The sequence below is a fragment of the Lotus japonicus genome, chromosome 1, assembly GCF_012489685.1.
Source record: "Lotus japonicus ecotype B-129 chromosome 1, LjGifu_v1.2".
Classification (NCBI taxonomy): Eukaryota; Viridiplantae; Streptophyta; class Magnoliopsida; order Fabales; family Fabaceae; genus Lotus; species Lotus japonicus.
Window position 1 is genome coordinate 21114444 of NC_080041.1, and position 19181 is coordinate 21133624.

Genomic DNA, 19181 nt, shown 5'->3' on the forward strand with positions numbered 1-19181 from the left:
ATATATTTAAAAGATTAATTTTCACAATAATAAAACGAAAAAAAATTCGCATAAGATTAAATGTACAATTAACTTATAACTAATGTATCTTAAAGATTACTTTTGTAATATCATGTCACTACTTTCCCTGCCCCATCATTCATATTGCCACAAATTCTTTGTTCTCTAAATAACATAGCCCTTCAGTATTCACTATTCAGCAAAATAATTTTTCAAGCAGTGCCTTCAGTCCCCTTTCAAATGCTTACTAGTTACTACTACTAGTGAGAGAACCACAAAAATTGGTGGCCAAACCCACCCCGATGAAAAAATTTCAGATTTACTGTGGTTGCTAATCTTTGAAGTTGTTTTTCTACTTTTCTTCATCTTCAAATTTACTGTGTCAACAAATAATTATTCTTCTTAAATCCACCTTTTCCTCCTTACCCAGTCCATTGTTAACTATATCTTCTTTGCCTCTTGAATACCAGAAAGTATAAAATTAATGCTTTGGACTTAGGTTTTCTTTGGTTTTAGAGGCACGAAATTATATTACAAAATATCACCTAAAAGCATATTTGACTTGAAACTAAATTAAGTGACAACTGAGATTGGGAGAGGGATAAAGACATGTTCTCAACAAAGGAATCCAAGTTTATTGGTCTCCGGTGCGTGTCAAACAGAAGTGTTTCATATAATCAAGACAACCCCTTAAGTTGCCAACAGAACACTAGATTGTTTATTCCAATTTTCTCTCTTATTCACATCCTACTACTATCCTAATAACCAAATTACACATCCTTCATCTTCTTTCCCAGCACAAACAATTTGTTACTATTTGAAAGAAATTAAAGCTTAATTTTTAATATTTAGCCTCTTCCAGATCTCAATGGTTCCTCCATTCATAGGAAGTCATTCAACCAATTGATTTAAACAACCAACTTTTCCTCATCCATTTCAGGGACAACAACATCTTCCCTCATTGAATGTGCATAATTCTTTTCAACTGTCGCCCCAGCCTGTGCAAATAGCTCAACCACCGCAGGCAGTATACCGTAGTACCTTTTAAGCTCATGTACCAAAGGCTTCCCAGATTGCTGATCTCCAATGTGGTAGACGTATACAGGAGGTACCAAATCATTAATTGTAGCCTCCTGCCATGCATGCTGCCCATCCCTCATCTGGTGTTTGAAAGCTTGACAATTTCGTACTCTGTGACCTTTAGGTCCTACTTGTACCTCTGGACAATATCCACATGTTTGGACAGCATATGTGTCCATAAGTTTTGAAGCTCCTGAGCACATTTTCTCCCAGGCTTTCATGCCTTGGACAGCAATAGCTGCAAGGAAGCATGTAGATAGTAAGAAAGTTGACAAAGGAAGAATGTGTAATGCATTGCCTGTGTGTGTTTGTCTAAGAGAATGAGAAAAAGAAGAAAAAAGTATTTTGTCTTCATAAACCTTGAATATCATCACCGTGCATTGCTAACGAATTGGTGTCTTCATTCAATCTCTTCTTATTACACCAAAACCCACATGCATCTATATCTTTGCCAAGTGAAATTCTTTTGGAAATCTTTTCTCAAAATCAATTATCCTACCAGCAACACAATAAACAGGGAAGGCCCTTCTCCTGGTAGGGTACTCAGGTATGTCAAAACCTGCCTGGATACACAATTCAACAATGGCTGGAATTCGGTCCACTTCAAGCATTTCATTGTGTGAAACAGCCCTCCCTATTCTATCATACAAATGAAATGACTCTACAAGTGGCAGTACATGACCAATACCTCCTTTGACCCAACTATGTTCTTTGCTTGATGGGCTTCCTCTAACATTACATGTTCTAATAATATGTGGTGGATGACCAACATGAACATCTCCACATAAGCTGCAAGGCATTCCAAATCTCAAGTTAGGAGATCAGTACACATTACCCACTTAGAATAGCTCCAATTCACATTAAGAAATCCTTTTATACCCAACCCAGTATACATTTAAAATATCATATTATATCGCTTAGCTGCAAGTTGCCAATTCCAATAAAACCAGATAAAATAAAATAACAAGAAAAAATACTTCTAGTTGGAATACAGTATCATACTTAAATAGAAGTTCAGCTTGCAGCATGCTAAAAGCTCAAATAACCAAAATAAAGGATACAGAGGTTATGGTCTTACCTGCATGTATAAATAGCAATGTGCTTGACAAGTCTTGAAACACTCGACAATAGTTCAGATCTGGCAGCATATACTTCATGAGCAATAGGAATTAATTGCTTAACCAACAAGCCATTTTCAGGAGGTTGTAAAACAATCTCATGCACACTTTGTCTCTCCTTTCTCTTCCGTCTAGCTTCGCGCTTTAGTTCATTAAAACTTGTCACCAGTGGTTTCCTCTCAGACATTTTGAACTTTCTTGGAAGCTCATTGCAAGCTGACACAGTTGAGTACCAAACACAAAAATGTGTATTTATACCTCTAAGCTGTGCCACAGGAATAACTCTCTCAAGCATATAGCCAACAGTTTGAACATGTCTTGGCAGCATCATTTCTCATGTAGAAAAGACACATGCACTGAAAAAAATTCATGGACAAATTTATATACAGAACAAGAAACTGATTTTTTTGTTGGTATATTTAACTTTTTGTACCTTTGAGATTGCAAGTAATAACAGAACAGATTTTACAAATTGAAAAAGAAAACTGCACTTCTGTAACAAGGAAAACAAAGGGGAAATATTCAATTTAAAACTCCAGTCGAGGAATAAGAATGTCAATTTTTCATAATTAACTGCATGTACATTTATAAAAAATTATCAAATTGTTAAAACCTCATCACATAATTTTTCAATCACTGGTTATAAGCTAAACGTAGCTCTTATTTATACAGGAATCATACGATTCAAATTATATCTGCATTGATTTTATCAAAAGATGACAACATAGAGGAAGCATGCTTCTTTAATGCTTGAAGAACCTGATCATGAGACCAAACCCACACTACCAAAGAAAAAGCAATGCAGAGACACTGCAAGCAGTTTCAAGGGATAACTTTCTATTGTCTGAAACCTCACTAACCTTCCCCTCTCCCCTCGTCTGGTTTTATCCACTACCCAATTCTGTCTCACAACAGTCTCTAATCACACTTCCCTTCCACGCAAACCTATCACCTGGACATAACAGATTGAAAAAGCCAAACAGTAATTCAAAACAACAATGGTAACAGCATATATGAGCATCATATTTCTTTCACTAAATTAAGAGCAATTGAACAAATTATCACCTAAATAAAACAGAGAAACATACACCAATTGCATTTCACCATCTGAACCCTATAACCCAAACCACCAAACGAATTCTACAATATATTCTGCCCCTACGCCGCAGCCAGTGGCGGATCCAGGACCCCGGGGTCAGTGGTTCAAATTTTTCAAATGAGCACATCAATATAAATATAATTAAAAACAACTGTAATATGTTTATACATCATAAATTATACAAATCATAGTTGTCCTCTACACGATTTCATATTCTGAAATCGTTGAACAACAAGCTCAGAGTCAATGTTATTGAATACATCACTTTCAATGTAAGTAACTAACAAACACACTTTACATAGGAGGAACACTAAGCATCAATGGAACTAACATACACTCTTTCTCGGGATGAATAGTGGAATACAAAGCATCAATGGAACTATATAATGATCAAGTTTTATGGGATCTTTTACATGAAAGTAAAACACCGAAAGTTCAAAATACTGAAGGATATGAGTAAGAAAAACAAAAATTATACAACTCAATCAGATTACAAAGTGGAAGCTCAACTTCAAATCTCTATGGTTCAATCACAAATGGGGGCTGAGGTTTTCCATCTTCCACAAGAATGTCACTTATAGTTCCTGAATGATGGACTGTATATAGCAAATAATATAGTTTCAGATTCAACATCAATAAATTTCAATGCTAACCAAAGAGTTCAACAGCGAAGTTTAATCACAGGTATTGGCAGAATTGTAGTATCCTGTCTCCAAAAAAATTCAATAGATAAGCAAAGCAGGGCATTGGAAGAATTCATTGGCTGTACACAAAACTAAAATTAACTTGTAAAATTAAGCAACAACCATTTTACAATTCACTCGTCATATTGAAAGAAATTTTTTATAACAACATCAAAATGGAAACAAAGTTCATTACAATAACAGGAAAAAGGGCTCTTCACCAAATGTTAAAGTTTCTTCACCAAATGATGCCTGAAAAGCAGTAAAAACTGTATGAGATGCATGATAATTAAACAAGTAAAAATCAAATCAGAAATTGTGAACAGAACAATTAAAAATTGGATCATAAATTGCGAAACTTAAATCGTAAGGGATTTTGAAACAGCAACCACTTGTTCATAATGGGGCTTCCATGATTACTAGCTGAGAGTTCTGAAAATTGAATACTAAACAATTCTCAATGCCAAACGTGGAAAGCAGAGGACGGGTGAGCGAGAGAAGAGCGTTACCTGAGTGAAAAGAGGAGAGTGGCGCGACACAAGGCGGTGGGTGTTAGGAGGCGCGGAAGTCTGGCATGGCGCGGTGGAGCCTCGGAGGCGCGGCGAACGGCGCGACGGGTACGTTGGGCGAGAGAACAAAAACACTTAGATTTAAGTTTCGGGAAATCAATCAGACCTAGGGTAGAGCCGCAGAGGGGCGGCTGGACTGGTGGACGGTGGTGGCGTGGCGTGGCGTGGCGTGGTGGTGGTGCGCCGTGCGGTGATGACGGCCAGACCTAGTGAGAGTGCGAGAGGGTGAGAGCGTGAATCGTGAGTGAGAGAGAGAGAGGGAGGAGTAAGTGGGGTCTAGGTGCAAATATAAATCTCAGGGGGTTCAAAAAAAAACAATACAAGGGGGTAAGTAGAAATTTTTTTTTCAAGGGGTTCATCTCAACCCCTGACTTGGCTGTGGGTCCGCCCCTGGGGACAAGCATTTAAGTTGCTACCCACGCGGGTATGGGGGCGGGTACGGGTAATTTTTGAAAACGCGGGTATGGGATGAGTACTATAATACCTTACCCAGACCCTACCCATTGTCATCCCTGGTTATTTGATAAGCATTGTGTTCAGTGGTTAGCTTTCCCACGATATTATTCACAAATTGAATGATTTGGTTCTAGTGTTTGTGATTATCTTCAATTGATGGTTGATTTGAGACCTGAAATTGATGTTTGGGGTGGGGTTGATGTTTTTTTGGTTTGCTTCTGGGTTTTCTAGAGAAGAATATGAAGATGATGATTTTTTTTTTTGAAGTTTAAGTACTGTCTCTTCATTCATTAGCAGTAGAAACTGCAATTGGTACATCAGCAGAAATCAAAATAGAGGTCCCTGGAGGATCCTCTTCTATCCAACAGTTTTCCTGTAGGGTAAAGGCTAGGTTGGATAGAAAATCTGTCACTACATTACAAGCTCTTTTCACATGGGAGACAGTACACAAACTAAAAGCAGAAGAAATGTATTTACATTCTCTGACAACATCACCTAAGTACGAAATACCCGGCTGATTGTTTTCCCACTGTTTTACAAAAAGGAGGGAATCTGTTTCCAGTAACACGCGATCAAAGCCCATGTCTTTTGCTAATTTCAGAGCCCATTTGACACCAGCCGCTTCAGCAAGGGCTGAGTCCTCAATCTCCTCAATCATCCAGGTTGCAGTAGCCATGGTTTCCCCTTTGTTGTTTCGGATAATTGCTCCAAGGCCCGTGCCTATGTTTGTTTTTATTGCTGCATCAACATTCAGTTTGTAGAACCCACTTGGTGGTGCCTTCCACTTTATAGGTTCGGAACTAGCGGGAGGGAAAATATTGTGGGAAGGTTCACTTACACCGATACAAGCTGCCTTAGCTAGAGTTTTCTCTATATCCAAAAGTTGCCCATCAAAAGTCCAGGCATTGCGTCTGCACCAATAGCCCAAATGAGATTGAAAATTTCAGCCATTGTGTTTTCCTCAGGATGTTCAAGGATGCTTTCTATCCAGTTCAGAAAATTTCCTGGGATATCATTTGGGATGTTTATGTTAAGGTGGGACAGGAACCAGATTCTACGGACAGCTTCACATGTGAGGAGGGCATGAGTTGTAGTTTCATCCTTTTCACCACAGCAAGGACATATTGATTCAATGTTCATCCCTCTTCTTTTTAGATTCATTTTGACATGAAGCACATCTTTGCTTGCATGCCAGATTAATTCATTGCACCTTGGGATTACTTTGATTGCCCAGATTTTTTGCCATAGCTTTGATCCATTTGAATGAGAGGGTCCAATCATTTGTTGTCCTGCTGCTTTGCATCTAAACAGTTTGTAGCCTGACTTTACACTGTACTGACCGTCCCTATTATCCTTCCACATAATTGTGTCGCAGCCCTGGTGTGTAGTAAGGGGAATTTGTACAATTTTCCCAGCATCATACCTTGAAAATACTCTATTTATTCTTCCAATATTTCAGCTTCTGGTTTCTGGCCAGATCAACTCACTCACTTTCTCCAATTTGCATAGTCTCGGTTTGCTAGACATGATTTTGCCATTGTGAGTTGTTGGGATCCACTTGTCAGTCCATACGTTTATACTCTCCCCATCCCCCACTTTCCAAATTGTTCCTTCATTGATAATCTCCTTTGTAGCATGAATGCTTTTCCAGAGATAACTAGAATTTGTTCCTCGGTTTGCCGATAGCGGTTCACAATTTGGGTAGTATCGGGCTTTTAGTACTTGTGCCACCAAGGAGCTGTCCCTCCGGAGTAGTCTCCACCATTGCTTCGCTAAGAGGGCCCTATTAAAACTGTTGACGGATCTGAAACCGAGGCCTCCCAGTTTCTTGGGTGTTGCTAAATTATCCCATTTAATCCAATTTAGCTTGCTTGATTCAGCGCTGCCTCCCCAGTAAAATTTGTTAACCATGACCTCCAGTTGTGTGCATGGAGTGGCAGGAAGAAGGAACAAACCCATGACATAGGTTGGAATGGCTAGTGCTATGGGTTTGATTAGAACCTCTCTTCCTGATCTTGAAAGGGCCTTTTCTTTCCATCCTTTCAGCTTTTTCCAGATTCTCTCCCGGACAAAATTGAAGACTTGGGTTTTTGATCTTCCCACCATGGTGGGTAAGCCCAGATACTTCTCATGTCTTTCCACTGCCTTAACACCAAGCAAGCTTTCAAGCTCATTTGCACGGACACTAGGCACGTTTCGGCTTAGGGAAAGTTCACATTTGTCAAGGTTGATTCTCTGGCCTGAGAAGGTCTCATAATCTGTGAGAATTCCATGGAGGGTTTGGCATTCCTCAATCGTTGCTCTTGCTAGGAGTATGCTGTCATCGGCGAAGAAAAGATGTGAGACACTTGGTGCTTTGGGGGTAATCTTCACGCCATGAAGGCTGCCATCTGCTGTCTTGGCCTTTATCATTGCAGACAAAACTTCAGCACATAATATGAACAAGTACGGGGAGAGGGGGTCTCCTTGTCGGAGACCCCGCTCAGGCTTGAAATGTCTGCATGGCTGTCCATTTAGAAGTACCTGAAAAGAGACAGAGGAAACACATAACATGATGAGGGATGTTCACTTTTCAGTGAAACCCATAGATTCCAAAGTGCTCTTTAGGAATGGCCACTCCACTCTATCATAGGCCTTTGACATATCGGTTTTGAGTGCCATGAATCCTTTGGTCCCCCTTGTTCTCCTTCTCATATAGTGGAAGCACTCGTGTGCTATGATGACATTGTCTGTGATCAATCTCCCCGGAACGAATGCGCTTTAGGTTTCCTCCACAATATCATGTAAGAAACTTTTCAGCCTGTTTGCTATTGTCTTTGTCACAAGCTTGAAGACCACATTGCATAGGCTAATCGGTCTGAAGTCCTTAGCATGTTCTGGTTTCTTCACTTTTGGTATGAGAGCAATGAGGGTCTGGTTTATATCCTCTAGACTTTTTCCTTCGTTCAGAATCTGCAGCACATAACTAGAGATATCATGTCCCACTATCCCCCAAAATTTCTGGTAAAAGAGGGCAGGGGTGCCATCTCGACCTAGTGCTTTGGTGGGGTGCATTTGCTTGAGGGCTGTGTAGACTTCTTCTTCAGTGAACTCTTCTTCCATGATCAGCTTTTGGTGTTCTGTAATTCTGTCTTTGACCAGAAAAGTTACAGCCTCACACTGAGTTGGATTTGTTGAAGTGAAGAGGTTCTCAAAATACCATGTCAGGACTTCCTCTATATCTTCTTCTTCTTTCCACGTGACCCCTGCATCATCTTTAATTCTGTTCACAGTGTTTCTTTTGTTTCTCTGCGAAGCTTTTTTATGGAAAAAGTTGGTGTTTTTATCTCCGTGGTTCAGCCAGCTTGCTCTCAATCTTTGGCACCATTTGATTTCTTCTAATTTCAAGAGCTCCTCTAATTCCTCCTCTGCTTCAGCCGTATGTTTTCTTATGCTCTCAGTTTGTGTTGCAGATTGTAGTTTCTTTAGCTTTGACATAAGATCTTTTATTTTCCTGGGCATCTCCCCGTAGACCGAATCAGCCCACTCTTTCAGGTTTGAAGCCACACATTCAATCTTCATATTGACATCTCTCATTCCCCAAGGCCAAGAGTGTTGAACCACTATCCCACAGTCTTCGTTTCTCAACCACATTTCCTCGAATCTGTATAGCCTTTGCCTGACTTTCTTCTTTCGTTTTACTAGCGATGCTGAGATTAGAATTGGGTTATGATCAGAGGTAAATCTAGCCAAGTGTTCCACGCTCGTATGGGGCCAGGTTTGCTGCCATAGTTCGTTTGATAGGGCCCTGTCGAGCCTTTCCTCAACTGTATCTGGTTCCTTGCGTTTATTTGACCATGTGAACTTGTATCCTGTATGTCCCTTATCCTTCAAATCGCAAAAATCCAGAGCTTCTTGGAACTGTCTCGCCATTTCAAAGTTGATTGGGTTTCCACCTCTCTTCTCTTCCGCGTTGAGGATTTCGTTAAAGCTCCTGTGCAAAGCCAAGGAGTTCCAGGTTCAGGTTTGAGGTTTCTTAACAGTTCTCAGGTCTTCCACTTCCATTGTGAGTTTGGGTAACCATATACCCCAGTTATCTGCATTGGTTCTTTGAAGAAGATGAACATTCATCAATTTCTAGGTTTTTGTTTTATTTTCTTATTTTTTATTAATTTTTATCCCAGAATTCCTTAAATATTTGATGGAATTGGACGGAAGACCAATGGACTGGGCGAGGCCCTAGGGCCCCTCGCCCAGGGGCGCTAGCCCAGGGCGACGAGCAAGCCAGAAACTTGGGTCTTCCCTCGGAGGCCCAACCGGCCCATTAAGGGAAGTTAGAAGCGCCAAGCCCAACCCCGAATCTATAAATAAGGGACGGTTACCAATTGTAAGGGACTCTTAGCTCATTTGAGAAATAACAAACTTGAGATTCAGTTACTTTCTCTCTCTAAGCGGTTACACTCTTGTTCTCTCTAGATTCTCACATCACGATCCTTACACTCTAGGTACTATACCTCACTTCTATGTTCTTGGATAGAACAACCAATTTTGCAACCAGGTGTAAATGTTAGAGACGTTTTTTTTCTAAGTTTAAAGTTTGAGAACGATTTTCGCAGGAAGGCCAAAATTGGGGGACTAAAAGTGCAATTAAGCCATAATTAAATGACTTGCTTCTTTGAAGTTTAATACTTTTGTAGATAGCCTTTTGGAGTTGAGTAACATAACATCTATTTGTGCCTATTTTAATTAAATGATCCGCTCAACATTGATCTGGTACTGCAACTGAAATATGATTGTGTTATTGAATTTGCATTATTGTCGTGCTGGTGGAGAGTGGACACTGATGCAATAATCTGCGGAATTTATTTTCTATATATATTTTGTGTACACATACACATACAAGTACCACATGAAAGTAATTAACAACACTTGAGGATATTGATCATTTTAGCAAACTTTTGAATCCACAACATGTATGTACTTTTTTATTTGCTATGGATTGTGTATAAAGGAAAATGTTTTCTTCACACCTCATTTTGAGGTGGAAGGAGATGGAGAAGAAGAGAGATAGGAAGAAAAGAAAAAGTAGAAAGTATGAGATGTGATAGATGATAAGAGGAGAGAGGTAGAAACAAAAATAGGTGGAAATGAAGTATTTAAAAGATGAGGTGTGTATATATCATTACTCGTATACAAAGTATCCCAATTTAGAGCATCTAAGTGGGAGTTGCAAGGTTTATAAAAAAAACATTTAGTGATTAACATAAAGATCTTTGATTAACATAAAGACCTTAAGAGCATATCCAACCCAGGGTTCTTTATTTTGTTTCCTTAACACTATTCTGCATTATTCCTGTGGACTAATACTGCCACATCGGATTTAGGGAACTCCTAACGAACTGAAGTAGATTTTGCTCTAATCCATTGTTCTTTAAATTACTAAAAGGGTCTCACATGTGTCCTACCATACACATTAATTTATAATATTTATTTTCACTCATTTTAGATTTAAAATTTAATACTAAATGAATAGTCCTAAAAATCAATGGTGCTTGCTGTGGTACCTTAATCCAGATTAGGGTGTGATACCTAAAATGAGTTGGTTCAATAATAAAGACTCATGTATCGATTAAAATTTTGATTTTGTTATATCATAGTAATGCAGTATTCCATTCTTAGGGACATAAGATATGCGAGTTGTGTTTTCTTAGCTTTGTTCATCCACTAACAATGATCATTTTACGCGCATCTCCAACACCATCATTTGTTTCCACTACTCGTCCATTTTTCATTAAAAAATAAATTTCATGAGATAAATTCAATTTACAAGTGAAGTAAAATCTAAAAATGTGGTATTTACCTTAAATAATATGATAATAATTTATTAAATTACCTAATCCGGGTACCACACCCAAGAAAAATTCAGGGTAGCACAGAATTTACCAAAATTGAATTTAAATAATATACATATATTTATAACAATTTAGTTAATATATAAACCGGTTCAACCGGTCCCAACCGTTGGATGACCAGCTAAACCGGTCACCAACTATATAAGCAAATCTCTCTTGTTATCCCCAAACCCTAGCCGTTCTTCTTCTTCCTCTGTCACTCTCTCTTCCCCCTCAACAACCCAAAGCTCTTCTCTCTTACCCTAGCCCTTCCTCATCTTCTTCCTCTGTCACTCTCTTTTCTTCTCTCCCTAACTCGCCACGATCCAAGCTTCTGTTAAAAATTTTGTATAAATTGTTGAGTTTTGGTTATAACTTTCATCTTGTCTAATTATTTGGTTATAAATTTCATCTTCTGTTCTTTGTCAGAATGGCTGATGACATTATCAGCATGTTGCCAGATCAAGTCCTTTGTCACATTCTCTCTTTTCTTCCCATTCATATTGCTGCAGCCACAAGTATTCTTTCAAAGAGGTGGACACCATTGTGGCTCTCGGTTCCTAGCCTATACTTTGATGACCGAAGCTATCTCTTGAACAACAACAAACCCTATGATTGTTTTAACAAGTTCATATACAAAACCATTGTTGCCAGAGATGCGCATCTACCCATTAGAATGTTTCGTCTCAAATGCAGGGCTTCCAATTTTGAGCTTTCTGATTATGATCTCAATACATGGATCAATGCTGCAACACAACGTGGACTTGAGGACCTCCACATTAAGCTGCCCATTACAAGTACTACCGTGCTGAGGATGAGCCGTGTTTTCAGCTGCAAAACTCTTGTTGTTCTGAAGTTGACCGGGTTAGATGTGAATGTGTTTTCTTTTGTTGATCTTCCCTCACTCAAAACTCTGCATTTGAGTCAAGTTGGTTTTCCAAAACCGCAATATCTCATGGAACTTCTTTGTGGGTGTCCAATTCTTGAGGATATGTATTTGTATAATATAACCTATGTTGACACTTCTACTCCTAGTGATAAGAATTTTAAAAGTCTATCCAAGTTGGTGAGGGCATTTATTTATAAAATTGGCTTAGATATTCCTCTGATGGCGATTTGCAGTATACAATTTCTTCTCATTGACAAGGTTTGTGTTTATGTCAAAGAAAATGTGTTTTTCATGTTATTAATTTTAGAAAGTTACTAATATTTGTGTTTACTCTTATTAACTCTTGCAGTACTGCGATGCTATTCCAGTTTTTCCCAATTTAACTCGTGTGGATCTCATTTTTGGGAGTGATATGAGTTGGCATTTCGTACTTTCAATGCTAAAGAAGTGCCCTAAACTTCAAATTTTGAAACTTGTTATGCGGAAAAGTTCTCATGTTGCGGTCTGGGCCTTCCCCTGTTTTGTTCCTGAATGCCTTTCTTCACAGCTTAAGACGTGTTTTATTATGAATTATAAAGGCGCCAGTGAGTTGCATTTTGCAAAATATATTATGGAGAATTCAAGAGCTTTACTTACGATGGCAATAGGCACAACGTCTTCTTCAAAATTAGAGGACAAGTTTCAACAGCTGAAAGAATTATCCTCATACCCAAGGACTTCTCCAATTTGTCAACTTTTATTTATATGAGAATGAGAATAACTAATAGGCTGTAGACAGTAGCTGCGATTTGTGTTTAGATTATTCCATTTTGCTAGTGTACTGAAGGGCATGTAATTTGTATCTTGATGATAGTTCTTAAATGTCATACATTTTCAAGAGAGTGAAGATTTGTATTTTCAATTAAATGGCTTGCATCTTTGAAGTTATAATCTTTTGTAACTTTTTGGAGTTGAATAACATCTATTTGTGCCTATTTTGTGGTTATTGATCTGCTCATTAATATTGATCTGGTACTGCATTTGAAATATGGATGTGTTATTGAATTTGCATCATTGTCCTGGTGGTAGAGACTAGACACTGAAGAAATAATCTACGGATTTTTTTATTTATATATTTTGCATACACATACTGACATACATATACAAACCACATGAAACTGATGAAAGTAATTAACAGCACTTGAGGATATTGATCCTTTTAGCAAACTTTTGAATCCACATTAATCTTTATGTACTTTTATCTGCTAAGGACTCTGTTCAATGTTTCCCAAGTAATTATAGTATCTAGTGGGAGTTGCAAGTTTCATTAGAAGCTTGGGCCCGTTTGCTTTTTCGCATAGATAGAATAAAAAGGAACTAGGAAGAGAGTAGAATGACATGTTCACTTGTAACCGCTTAAAAGTTCATTTTCCTTTTCTATGAATAAATGTTTGAGTGGGTTCGGCAGCTCTAGTACGGGTCAAGACATGCCTTCAGGACCACCGGTTGCTTAGATATATACTTATAGATCGCCCATCAACTCAATCCTCAGTCAACAGTGGGGATTGAAGGCATGCCCTAATTGTTGAGAATTTAAGTATGAGTTGAAGTCTCAGATTAATCTTTATGTACTTTTATCTGCTAAGGACTGTGTTCAATGTTTCCCAAGTAATTATAGTATCTAGTGGGAGTTGCAAGTTTCATTAGAAGCTTGGGCCCGTTTGCTTTTTCGCATAGATAGAATAAAAAGGAACTAGGAAGAGAGTAGAATGACATGTTCACTTGTAACCGCTTAAGTTCATTTTCCTTTTCCATGAATAAATGTTTGAGTGGGTTCGGCAGCTCTAGTACGGGTCAAGACATGCCTTCAGGACCACCGGTTGCTTAGATATATACTTATAGATCGCCCATCAACTCAATCCTCAGTCAACAGTGGGGATTGAAGGCATGCCCTAATTGTTGAGAATTTAAGTATGAGTTGAAGTCTCAGATTTGTTAAATATGAGTTAGTTGAAGACTTTATAAGAGATGTAACTCATAAACTCAATGCCTTAAGATTTTGGATAAAGACGTAGTATCTAAATCTCATGATGTCTTATCTCGTTGGTCCTTTGGTGCATGGTTTTATCTCCCCAACAAGTGGAATTAGAGCCGATAGTTGGTAGCCATGGTTACGGCTTCTTGTGTTGAAAGTCTTTCGAGCGGCGTATCTCATTGTCGTAGTAAAGCGAACGGGCGGATGGCGGTGCAAGTGTGGATAGTTATTTGAAAATTCTAGTGTGTGCAAAGTGCAAACTAAGATATTAGTCTTAAATTTTGTGGACCTAACTAAAGAGGAAAACACAAGGCAAAATAGCAAAGGTACATGTGGCTAATAGATGTTAGAGGACAATAAACAATGATTTTGTAATTTAGGGACGATATATATAAATTCATAGCTCCCGTTAAAACAAATTAACAATCTCAAAATAATAAAAGCGTAGTTTTATACTCCTGAACAACTTTTTAGTTTTTAGGCTACATAGAGTTAAGTAAAGTGCCAAACTTCTGATTTAATATACTTGATTTTCTGAATCGCACTAATATACATATACACTCTTTGGCATTAAACTTTTCCAATACTAAATATGATTTATTCTTCAAAATTGCAAATATTACAAGGAGAAAAAAATTGCGAATTTCAACATACTTTCTCTCTACTAAGTGTTACCATAGTCAAGAATTAAAGTGCAGGATATATACCTGCACATGAAGCCTATACCATCTATTTGCTACTTTGTTACAATGATGATATCTATAAATTTGTAAGAGAAATATATTGGAAAATGAATATATTATGTATGAAATTAACTACAATATAGTTCAGCTTTTCTTCACCCCTGACTCTCATTTATCTTCAGCTGAAGCAAACAGAGATTCCATACTGTTACCACTGCTACTACCAGAGTTGAACATGACATCAGCCATATCAGCTACTGGATAATCAATTCCATATTTTGAAGTTGAGGGTCCAGCACCACCACTACCACTACCACCGCCGGTACCACCACCTGAGTGGCGGCTGAGGTTCACCGACGACAGCCACCCATGGACTGAAGTTGATGATGGAGACAATTGGGGGGAAATTGTAGTTGGAGTCATGTCCCTAGATATATTTACTAGTAGTTGTGGTGCTGGATATGATGATGGTGCTGTTGAGGACATGTGACAGGTATGGTCACCTCTGTATGTTACTTGAAATATGTTAGGATTGCCATCAAGTCTTTGTACTTGCTTCTTAGCAGGGCATGCATATAATTTCTGGTGGGTGCACCTATAGTAACTCCTGAGAAGTAAGAAATTTTCAAACCATGAGAGGAAAATATGAATGATTGCCTAAAACCATATGAAAAGTTGTCACGTAGCTAGTTGAGAACACAAGCTGAGTGTGTGGGAATAGTTTTCACGTTCAATTCCCCCACAATATCTAGAAGAGGGATGAAGAGCCTTAAGCGTGCCTAAATCTTGAATCTGGAATAGTTAGCATCCGAAGGGTGACTAAAACCAGAGTTGTATACAAAAAAAAGTTCAAGTTTTCGATAAAGACAAATTAAACGATGAGTTTTATATTATATTTAAGGCTTAAATATGTTTTTGGTCCCTCTAAAATTAGGGTTTTTTGGTTTAGGACCCTCTAAATATTTTTTGTTGGTATACACTCTTATTTTGAAAATAATATGGAGGGATAAGTCCCTGCCGTTACCTTTACCTAACAGACGCTGACATGACATATTTTTGAGGTACCTAAACTAAGGAACCATGATTTTAGAAGGACCTAAACTAAAGAACCATAATTTTAGAAAGACCTAAAACTTAATTTCTATCATGTCTTAGGTCCTCTAAATTCATGGTTCTTTGGCTTAGGTCCCTCTAAACGACGTAAGGTGACGACAGTATTATTTTGCATTTAGAGGTGTATACCAACAAAAAATATTTAGAGGGTCCTAAACCAAAAAACCCTAATTTTAGAGGGATCAGAAACATATTTAAGCCTTATATTTTTAACATGTTCATCATGTAGGAGCCTATTGGGTGCACATAATCACCTAATTCGTGCTAAAATTCAACTTTTTACTAGTACAATGATGCATTAAACCATTTGATCTTAGATTCTCTAACAACATCATTAACCAATTAAATAAAATCACATGAATGCTTTTATAGTATATTTCTAACAATGATTAGTGATTAATATTTAATCAAGGCATAGTCATTTGTTCCTTCTGTTTTTAAAAAAGAAAAATTATGTGCTTCTAGCTAGTTGCAATTGAAAATGAGGCTATTTGTCTTATGCTATCAATTTGCTTATCAATAGTCAATTTACTGATTTATTTGATACTCTTAAGGGACGTCAGTGCATAGATAACTAGTCAAATACTTTTTCCATGTGAATGAGTCACTTTCTGGGACACAAGTGTTGTGCTACTGAATATTCAGACTTGATGAAGAAATCTCAGAAGGAGAAAGGTAAGAGATTATTCTCTGGAAGGTACAATGGAAGACAAATTAAAGGTGACTTTGAATTGAAAATTTCAAACTCTATAGGAAACTATACCATATATTATATATGTTGTCGGAAATATTTGTAGTTGGCTCTTATTTATATGTTTTAACCATTCAAGGATCATGCATACATATATGCGGGTTCATTTTAATTAGGTGTTTCAATTCATGCCACCAAATTAGTAGAAAAGTTGAGTTGATCAAGTATAGACTGCATAATTAATCAATTAGCTAATTAATATATTCAAGTACAGATTAATTAATTAATTAATTAATTAATTAATTAATAACTACTTAGTTAATTCATTAATTAATCATACCTTGGGTATTTGGAACCAAGAATCTCTTTTTGACCATATTTTCTCCAAGTGAAACCATCTTCTGGTGGCATCTCAGTGTTTCCAACCAAGGGTGCAGGAACCATCGCTATTCTCTTCTCCAGATCAATCTTTCTGCTATCACTTAATGGGAACACCCAATCATTAGGTCCATGTCCAAGAAATTAATTACTACTTTGTAAAGATAATTGTATTAGTCAACGGGCTTGTAGAAAAGTATGCAAAATGCAATTAATTAGCAGGAAATACCCATGTGAACTTGTTGCCAAATTGCTAAGAAAGAACTTGGAAAATTCTATTATACTTTTGAGTCACTTCCAATAATGTATTAATAGTGTATACGGATATAAACTAAAGCTTACAAACGTCAAAAGCATATCACTTTTGTTTTCTTTCTTTCAATTATTGAGGAGGAATGAAGTGTAAGCCATGTACAATTCCTATAATGGAGGGGACAAAATTAAACAGAACAATCTTTTCTGCATTGCCATTTGCATAAAACTAGTTACCCATATAGCAGGCAACTACATCCATAAATAAACTAGTTATCAATGAAGCTAGGCAAACTAACTATATACATAAACTAGTTACCCAAAGGAGAAAACTTAGATGCAGTTCCATACATCTAGTTTTTACTATTGTGATTTGAATTCAAAAAATGAAAAATTATTACATTAATGAATTAAGAAAGTGAATGGTTGAAATTTTCATTGGACAACAACCTAAACAGTACAAATGTATTGTATCTAAGTTTTATCCTTACCCAAATAGCTAATTAGATTCAAGCCCACACATACATATATGTACATAGTGAGGTTAAAGCACACACATATATATGTACATAGTGAGGTTATGTAAAAAGTCAATTTTGAAACTCAGAAGCTACTTACATGAGTTTCTTTATCGAATTAGTTCTGATTTTAGAATAAATTGTATAAAAATTTCCAGACATACACTTACAATACGACAAGCTCTTATACGCATGCACTAGTTACCCATAAAGCTAGAAAGATTCAGTTCCCATAACTACATAATTCACATCAATGCAATTAAGAAGAAAAGAAGATAGATACCTTTTTTTGGGATGTGAAGGTGATGCTTCTATTCCCTGCATTTCTCCTTCCTTTGATCTCTCAGAGGAACCTTCCACATCCCTATACCTTAACAGGTGCGGAACATCGCTGCCACCACTCATCACCATTTTGTTCTCAAGCAAGGCCCTCACATCAAACGGCTGCTGCTGCATTCGAAACAACTGATCCAACATCTGAGCCTGCTTCTGAGTTTCATGCTTAAAAACATCATGAGGCAGCATTGGAACAAAGGAAGAAGGTGGTGTAATTGTTGTAGTTAGTTCTTGCTGTGAAAACATCATCATCGTTAGCTTTTCTTTAGCTTCAACAAATGCCTTCATCACCTCATCAATAGACAAGGATAGCAAGTCAGGGTGGTTGGCCATGTTGGGTAGTTCTGGTTCAAAGTTTCTTGCCAATTCACATGCATACTTAATAGAATTCAACACCTCTTCCATTGTTTCTTGTGAGAATTCCTGCTTTGTCTTGCTTGCCATATATAGAACTGAAAACTAGGATATGATTGAAAGTTTTAAAGGGGTTGTTAAGAAGAGCAAGTTTAAGTTTCTTAGTAAGCTTCTATGTTGGTTCTGTCTTTTAGAGGAAAAGGATACTACTAGAAGAAGTAGATATATGTTTCCATTTACACGGTGCAAAAAAGGAAAATCTTAAAAAACAAAAGGTGGAAATGGGAACTTGTGTGGAAATGAAGACTTGGTCTTTGCCTCTTTGGTCTATGCCACATGGAAAATCAAAGTGTTTTTTTCTATTGGTCATGAGAAGACCCTCTTGCCCCATTGAAACCGTTTCCTTAATGGGACCTTTGTTTTGATGAATTTTTCAAGGTTTGAAGGAATGACCAAGCAGGAACTTTTCTTCATTGTGTGCCAATTCTTCGCAGCTAGCTAGGATTTGAACGTATCATAAGTGATTAACCCTCAGTTCTGGGAATAATCCTCTTTCATTACTAAGTTTACTTTAGGCATGACAATCAAGTTCAAATCTGTGGGTTCATAACCCTTACCCAACTTCAACGAAGTTTATGAAAAATCAAATCCTAACCCGAACTTGAAGAGGCGGGGATAAGTTCGGGTGTAGATACTCACCTCAAACTCGTCCACGATGTAGTCTATTAAATAAATTGAACAGTACTTTTTTTTGAAAAGAAATTGAACAATACTTAATTCATATCTTTTGTGAAAAAATGTGATTTAATTCTTAAGTATATAAAAAATTTAAGATTCTTTTATGTGTTTTATAATTTTTTTTGAATTAAAATGTGTTTTCTGCAAGATTTATTTAAAAATATATAAGTGAATAATATTAAGAAAAAACATCTTAAAAATAAGGAAGATTTGGGTTTCCAAGCATAATGGGCATGAGATTAAGTTTCATCTTAAAAACATCTTAGTTTACTTGGTGCGCACATAAGAGAAATCTATATATATATATAAAGAATGTTTTCTTCTAGAAGCCTTATACCAC

The 19181-nt window shown here is 37.2% G+C and overlaps 2 protein-coding genes and 1 pseudogene across 2 annotated transcripts; 1 reads left to right on the forward strand and 2 right to left on the reverse strand.

The window, feature by feature from the left end:
• Nucleotides 1–610: 610 nt before the first annotated feature.
• On the reverse strand, nt 611–4833 carry LOC130734097 (APO protein 3, mitochondrial-like; annotated as a pseudogene).
• A 6241-nt stretch (nt 4834–11074) lies between these two features.
• LOC130734100 (FBD-associated F-box protein At3g52670-like) lies at nt 11075–12738 on the forward strand. Its single transcript, XM_057586406.1, has 2 exons — nt 11075–12022; nt 12114–12738. Exons 1-2 carry the CDS (start codon nt 11306–11308, stop codon nt 12510–12512), a joined length of 1116 nt encoding a protein of 371 aa, XP_057442389.1. The 5' UTR covers nt 11075–11305; the 3' UTR covers nt 12513–12738.
• A 1634-nt stretch (nt 12739–14372) lies between these two features.
• Nucleotides 14373–18282, reverse strand: LOC130731705 (WRKY transcription factor 55). Its single transcript, XM_057583958.1, has 3 exons — nt 17697–18282; nt 16606–16746; nt 14373–15068 (listed from the first exon to the last, which is right to left on the reverse strand). The coding sequence occupies exons 1-3, from the start codon at nt 18191–18193 to the stop codon at nt 14630–14632; spliced, it is 1077 nt and encodes a 358-aa protein (XP_057439941.1). The 5' UTR covers nt 18194–18282; the 3' UTR covers nt 14373–14629.
• Between the last annotated feature and the right edge of the window lie 899 nt (nt 18283–19181).

Coding starts and splice junctions, on each gene's coding strand:
- LOC130734100 (XM_057586406.1), top strand. CDS start 11,306: ATGGCTGATGACATTATCAGCATGTTGCCAGATCAAGTCCTTTGTCAC. Junction 12,023..12,113: donor AATTTCTTCTCATTGACAAG/GTTTGTGTTTAT, acceptor TAACTCTTGCAG/TACTGCGATGCTATTCCAGT.
- LOC130731705 (XM_057583958.1), bottom strand. CDS start 18,193: ATGGCAAGCAAGACAAAGCAGGAATTCTCACAAGAAACAATGGAAGAG. Junction 16,747..17,696: donor CCTTCACATCCCAAAAAAAG/GTATCTATCTTC, acceptor GTTCCCATTAAG/TGATAGCAGAAAGATTGATC. Junction 15,069..16,605: donor CTTGGTTCCAAATACCCAAG/GTATGATTAATT, acceptor CTTACTTCTCAG/GAGTTACTATAGGTGCACCC.